Source organism: Tetrao urogallus, assembly GCF_951394365.1.
Source record: "Tetrao urogallus genome assembly, chromosome: 1".
Classification (NCBI taxonomy): Eukaryota; Metazoa; Chordata; class Aves; order Galliformes; family Phasianidae; genus Tetrao; species Tetrao urogallus.
The window spans coordinates 134,249,188-134,256,255 of NC_136813.1; the positions used below are offsets into that span (position 1 = coordinate 134,249,188).

The 7,068-nt window shown below is 42.5% G+C and overlaps 1 protein-coding gene across 1 annotated transcript in view; it reads left to right on the plus strand.

Annotated features, from left to right (window-relative positions):
• Positions 1-543, plus strand: part of KDM5A (lysine demethylase 5A) — a gene marked incomplete at both ends in the record, with an annotated part of 48,481 nt that extends 47,938 nt beyond the window's left edge. Inside the window, one exon of the mRNA XM_079545363.1 lies at positions 331-543. Coding sequence (XP_079401489.1) covers positions 331-543 — 213 coding nt within the window. The remainder of the gene's footprint in view (positions 1-330) is intronic.
• Between the last annotated feature and the right edge of the window lie 6,525 nt (positions 544-7,068).

Here is a 7,068-nt window from a genome sequence, read left to right on the forward strand (position 1 = left end):
ATTCTCCTACAAACTCCATCTTAGATATGTTGCCACTACTGTTATTTTTACTAATGTATTTTTGTTTTCATGTTGCTCTGTAAGTCAAAAGTAGAACTACAGCAGCAGTAGCTGCCATGGCCTAAGGATACAGAAGGAGCAGCGTTGCTGGGGAAATACTACTTTTTAAACTGAAGCAGCTTATTAAAACAAGTTCTATAGTTCATTAATTTGTGCCAAACGCTTTTTGCATTCTCATTCTATCGGGTGGATTTAATAGAAGACATTTTCTTCATAGAACTTCTGCTTTTCTGTCTCTCCTTCTAATGTTGCTGATACAATCTCTTGCAGGTAGACTGGGTGCAGTGTGATGGTGGCTGCGATGAGTGGTTTCATCAAGTTTGCGTTGGTGTCTCTCCAGAAATGGCTGAGAATGAGGATTACATCTGTATAAACTGTGCAAAGAAAACAATGCAGGGCCCAAGTAGCCCTGCTCATGCGCCACCTCCTTCTTTCTTGTTGAGCTACAAACTCCCAATGGAAGATCTTAAGGAGACAAGTTAGCAACTGCTTGATGTCTGGAACTTGCTGAGAAATGGACTGCTGATACCCCTACAGAAAGAGAGGGTTTGAATCTAATGTAGCCACTGAGCTTCACTTCCAAGGATGTACAGACCTGCAGCAGAGTTGGTCCCTTCCTTACAGCTGGCTTCCTTCATACAGCAGGGACGTCAAGGCACAGTGGTTCTGACTCATCTATGCAGACACCGCCTCATTAGGAGCTGCAGCCAGTGTTTTGACTTGAGTACTTCCATCTTTGAAAGTGGCTGTTGCTCTTAGAGACTGAGCTAACCCGAGGCTGTTAGATTAGACGCTTCAGGGTGTTAGAAGTCCATGTTGGCAGCAGAGCTGGCCTGAAATTGGTGGCATGGGCTGGAGCTTTTTAGCCATACCACGTTGCCCTAAGGAGGTTTTGGAAGTTATCTTTTGCCTCCTCCTGCCAACCCAGTGAGAAGGGCAATGTCTCGAGAGAGTTGTCTCCGTATCCAGGCGGCTAGCACTACTCTATAAGGATGGGAGCAAGTGGATGAATGAATGAGTTTCTCTTTTGTAGCTGAAGGGCAGAGGAGCTCATGATCTCAGAAATAGCAAAGGTTCTGTGTACCAAAAAGAAACCCAATTCTACTCTGCTAGCAAAATTTTTACCTTAGTGGGGGACAACTGATCTTCCTGTCCTGAGGGGGGCCGGGAAAAAATGATGTCCATCTTGACCAGAGCTTGTGAAAAGCAGAGTGCTTCCCTTTCTGCAGGGGTGCCCTCTCCTGTTCTAGGCTTTGCTTAGAGTTCCGCACTCCTGCACGTTAAAGTTGTCTCACGCAGGATGGAGCTGGCAAGGAGGTACAGGGCACCAGCTTCTGTGATCTGTACCCAGGAATGGGAAGGAAAGAAGACAGCCCACTTACCTCAGAGGTTACACTGACATGTGCTTCTGTGAAAAGTTTCACTCACAACTATTTCCAGTATCACCAGGCTACGGGCATGGCCTCGAGAGATACCAGCAAGCAGTCTGCAGATACTGTTCACAGTGCAAATTCCCCTCCCTGCTGGCCTTGCTGGATGCGTACCAGTCAGCAACAGTTCTTGTTAAGAGTTACCCCTGGCTTTGCCAGAGGACCAGAGGGCTTGGGGTCATCCTGGGTGACAGTTGTTTTAGTAAATCCATTTTTAAAGAAGGACTTGTTTTTACTTTTTTCTAAATGTCTCAGACTACTGACTTGTTCTATAAATAGATTATTTTTCTTTGATTTTTTTATACTTACCACTGTTAACCAGCAGCACAGACAGAGGTTCACAAAGCAAAAACCTGCCCGTGGGCTTGGGTTTTTTTACTCCATTCCTTCCTTGTAGTACAAGGAATTAGCAGTTACCTTCCCCATTCTAGCCTGACCAGCTGCCTGTGTTTAAATAGGTAAATACATTTCACGTGCTACCTTTGTGTTTGGGTTTGTTCCTATTTAGTGGGGCATCTGGGCCTTAATGACTCCAGTCAGTGCTGGCTTTTGTGTATGTGAATGTCTGAAGCTAGCCACTGGGCTGTCTTGTCCCCCCCCTTCCACTCGCTCCCTATTGTGTTTCCATTCTTCTGCAGTTCTAGGAGTGTTGTAAGTAGTGTCCAGTCTTACTAGGAGCTGGATTGGGATTTAAAAGAAAATTGACAAAAACAAAAGTGTTCTGTCTTGACTGTTCTGTGTCCATTCTCTTGTTCTCTGATATTTGGAAGTTTATTTATCTGGCAGAATTGTCCGTCCAAAAAGAAAAGAAAACAAAACACCAACACCTCAGGTAGCTCAGGTAGATGAACTTTATTGGTTTATTTGTGCCTGCTACCTGGGGAGAGGAAGATGTGCAACAGAAAAGAGCTAGGGCGGAGGGCAGAAAGTGCAGGATCTTGGGAGTTTTTTGAGTGCAGATTGGTCACTGGCTTCTAATTCCTGCTCCTTAAAGACGAATGTGTTAAATGGAAGCTGTGGTTAAGCATGTGGCTGAACGGGCACCCTAGCAAACTTAAGAGTATTATTTGTTTACTTAGTTATGAAGGAGTCTATGCTATAGCTAGACATGCCCTCTTTTTTGCATCCACTTACATTTTTTTTCTTCTCGATGTACGTTTAGTTTTGGTAAACTGGTTTAAACAGTTGTTACTTTCCTTCAGGCTTTAACTGATGGTACTACATAAATGTTTCCCTATATGGAGTGGATAGACTCTCTGTCACAGATGTTTAATTGTTCCAAAAGTAGACTAGTACAAGATTTTGTAAAGAATCCCAGTGTCTGTATTCTTTCATGACTCCTAGAATTCGTGACACGACAAGGAAAATGTGGTCAGCATATCCTGTTAACTGTTGAGCATATCCTCTTAACCATTCTTACATTCTCTGTCGTGATAAAAGTCATTGTTATATGTAATTTACCATCAACTGGAAAGAGTTCTTTTAGTAAATCTGCATTGAATGTTCTTGTTTCTCTGAGTAGAGGGTGTGATCACGAGCAGAAGGAAGCAAAGAGCAATACAATGCAGTGGTCAGTCGTTCTCCTTGTAACAGGCGTAAAAAACAGTGAACAAGAAATGGGCAAGTAGTCACCTTCTTAGTAGCTGTTTTCACGTGACCATATGAGGAGGTTTTTACCTTCTCAGAAGGAGATTACTGCACTTCTTTAGCTGCGTGTTTTGTTTCCCATCTACTTTTGGGTAAGGTGTTCATAAACTGAAGACCATTATTAGCTTTACATCTCTCTGTTTAAACATTTATTTTTAAAAGCATAATTCTTCCCAAAGGATTGCTGATAGTATAAAATTTTGAATAAATGTTGACTTTTTGAAAAATCTGTAGAAATGTAGTTAGTGGTTTTAAAAAAAAAAAACAACAACAAAGCACAACAAATTTCAGCTGTGATACTGTCCCCACATCTTAGCTTATAGAATTTTTATGAAAATATGCAAACAAGTAAACCAAAGTTAGGCTAAGGAAATCATTTTCATAAATGCTTGCTGCAGCTGTAGGAGAAAATTTCTCGTGCTTTAGAGACAACATGTCAGTGTATACAAAATCTTAGCTCTTGTGTATCTAGAACAGTACACGACTTAATACTGTATTCCACAAAGAGTATTAACTACAGTTCTTGTTTCTCTTCATGTGTCAAATAACCAGAGCTGTTGGATGGAAGGAAAAATGGCCAAGACTTGAGTTGTGCCTGGAATTGGGCTGCTTCACTTGCATAGAGATAAACATCACTCCTGAACTCTTCAGTGCTATTACTTTTAGGATTTATGCTTTTTACAAAGTATCTGTACCTGAATGCATATGTGGCCTGGACTATTTGATAGTAAGGGCTTAAGTTAAAACTGATGATGCTATGAAAACTGTCTTGAGTTATTAGAGTGCAGTGTTACACAGCATAAGATAACAGAAACAGACGTCTGTGTGTTTTGTTAGCCACACTGTGAAGCTTGCATTCTTATTTTCAGCTTTTAGAATCATTGAATAGTTTAGGTTGAAGAGGCTACAGAAGGTCATCTGGATCAACCTCTCCTTACCAAAGCAGGGCTGACTTGAAAGTAGGTCAAATTTTGTGTATTTCCAGGATGTTTGAAGGCCTCTACAATTTCCTGTTCCAGTTTTATAGCATCTTCAGTGTGTATTTTTTTCTGATGCACAGTCAGATTCATTTGCTGTAGCTTTCCTGCTGCCTCTTCTAATTTTGCTTTTGAGAAGAGCCTGGCTCTCTCTTTTCTATAATTATCCAGTAGGTGTTTGTCTATAGACCCTGCAACCCCCTTAATTTCCAAGCTGAACAGCCCCAGCTTAGCCTCCTTTGGGCCATGTTAGTCTTTTAGCAGTTTTGTTGGTTCTCTGCTATACTCTATTTGTTAACATCTGTTTTCGTACTGGGAAGCCCCAGACTGATCATGAACTGCAGATCTGCCTTCCAAGTGTTGAAGTGTACAGGAGAAAAATCACTGTAATCTCCTGACAATGCGTTTCCTATGCAGCCTGGTATGGGTTTGGCCTTCATGATAGGCAGGAGGCATGCTGCTGATACTTAATTTGTCCACCATTATTCCCAGATCGCTTGGTTTATTTTTGTCCAGATGCAGATCCGGTTAACTTAATGAATTTTCTGTCAGCCCATTACTCCAATCAGTAGCGATGCAACTGAATGAACTTTCCTCCCATGTTTTAGGCTGTTCTGCTCTCCTCTTCCTCCTCCCATCATTCAGTTTGGTGCTACCTGCCAGGTCGCTGAGGGCACAGTGTATCCCATCACCAGGTGAGTAAAACATAAAACAATGTTGCTTTCCCTACCAGCCCTGGAGGTACTCCATTCCCAGCTGACTGTCTGATAGACTTCAAACTGCTGATTGCTAGTCACAGCAGTGTACACAGTTTTCCATCCATTTTGTTGGATTTCCATCCACTCCACATTTTTGTTTTTGTTGTAAGACAGGGTAAACATCCACTGCTTTCTCCTTGTCCAACCCTTCACAGAAGGCAACCAGATTGGGCTAATGCTGTCAGTGATTCATCTTATCCTTCATGGCCCTGAATGTGACTTCAAGGAGAATTCGTTCCATAATCTATTCAGGGATCAGGGTGAGGTTGGCTGTCCTGCATCCACATCTCGTTTCCTATTCTTTGTTGAATATGAACATGATGGCAGAAGAGTTCATCAAAATCCATCAGGAAAATGATCCTCTGTACAGACGTTTCCTTGGCTGCATTCATCATTGTGGCATGTAAGATTAGAAGGAAAAAAAAAAGAAACTACATGAATTGCAGTTTGTAAGATGCATGAAGAACCTTAAATGGCAGAACTGAGCTGCTTTGAGTGCTGCTCACACCTATACTCTGTGAGCTAATAAGCAGTTGTGTCGGTCCCGTACATCTAGGAAAGTTCTGGGCTGGCTGTGTTGAGGTCAGTGTTACTGATGAATGGCCCTTTTCCATGCAGCTCATTACACTAAAAGAAAGGCATAATATGAATGAGAATGAAGAAGGGCAGCTAATCTTTGCCCTAGTAGAAATGAAAGAGCCTACAGCTTTGTTCATTCACCAGTAGGCTGCTTACTAGGCAGCTGCACAAGGATAGCTGTCACCTTTATTTTGTGTTGTTCTAACAACAGTTAATGGAATAAGCAACTTTATAGCAAAGTAAAGTAGAAACTATTTGGGTTTTTCATCAGTTGCCTACCAGACATCCCTCGCTCTCCTAATAAGTATCTGCCTGCCTTTTGAAGACAGTGACTGGTTGAGAGAAACACTGTACATCACTGGTCAGTTTTGTACTCTGGAAATGAGAAATTTTTCAAAGGCACAAAGTTTCTTATTTGTTCTCTCTGAGAACTACGGTCTTGCTAAAAGCAGGGTTTGAGGCTTTCTCCCATTAGATGAAAATGGAAAGCAGGGAGCTCCTTCAAATCCTGCCCAGCTGCAATCACTAAGAATGTGTTTGGTCAGCTTGCCTGGACCAAACAGGAACTCTGCTTGGAGTGCCAATAGTCAGCAGGGAGATGCAATAAATTCAGCCCTTATCAAAATTCTAGCCACGCTGGCTTTAGAGGAGTGATAAATGTGTAGGACAGCTGGAAACTGCACAGCAAGAGATTTAGACCGTTGTACCAAGACATCTCATTACATAAGGCTCAAATGAATGTTAAGTTGCAAGGTAAAGGCATTGAAAGTAACAAGGCTTTATTAAAACCCGGAAATATTTGTGAGAAGACATGCTCTGAATAGCTTCAAAACAAAAGCCTTGCTGCAGTGAATGGTTTTAATCATAGATGGGGCATTGTGTCTAAGTTGGAGCCTTTTCAAAGGCCAATTTTTGGCAGTCACAACTCCCCCCAAAAAAAGGAAAAGTCCTTTAAAGTTGAGTTGTCTGAGTAACTGCTGTGGGTACTGGTATCTAAGGAGAGCATCCTCCTCAGAACGCAGGACCTGAAAAAGCTGGATTGCCTCGGCCAGCCCAGCATCTGCTTGTAGTGCCTTGGAGATGTGCCAGCAGATCCAACTGCTGTATCAGCTTCCCAGTTGACAAGGTCCATACCATCTTACAGCAACTCAGTCTCCTGCCAGGCTCCCCAGCAGAACAGGATGTTTGCTACTGCTGTTACTGCTTTTTTATGATAATAGCAGTGGAATTTCCACAAATCCAAATGGTGAATCACAAAATGGGTTGAGTTGGAAAGGATCCCAAAGCCAACCAGCTCCAACCCCCTGGCAGCCCTGGGAAGGGCTGCCATCTGGCAGCTCAGGCTGCCCTGGGCCCCATTCAACCTGGCCCTGAGCACCTCCAGGGATGGGGCACCACAGCTTCTCTGGGTAACATGAATTTTAGAAACAGCCCAGATTTTGAGCAGACGTGAGATGGGTAGCAGTTCTGACAACTGGTAATTTAACTTTTCCCTTAATACAGATGAAAATATACTTAACTCACTCTTCCACATCTGCAGTGGCATTATCAGAGCAAAATACAGTAAAGATTAACATCGAGGACCAGGAATCAGTGTATTGGTAACATTTTGACCCA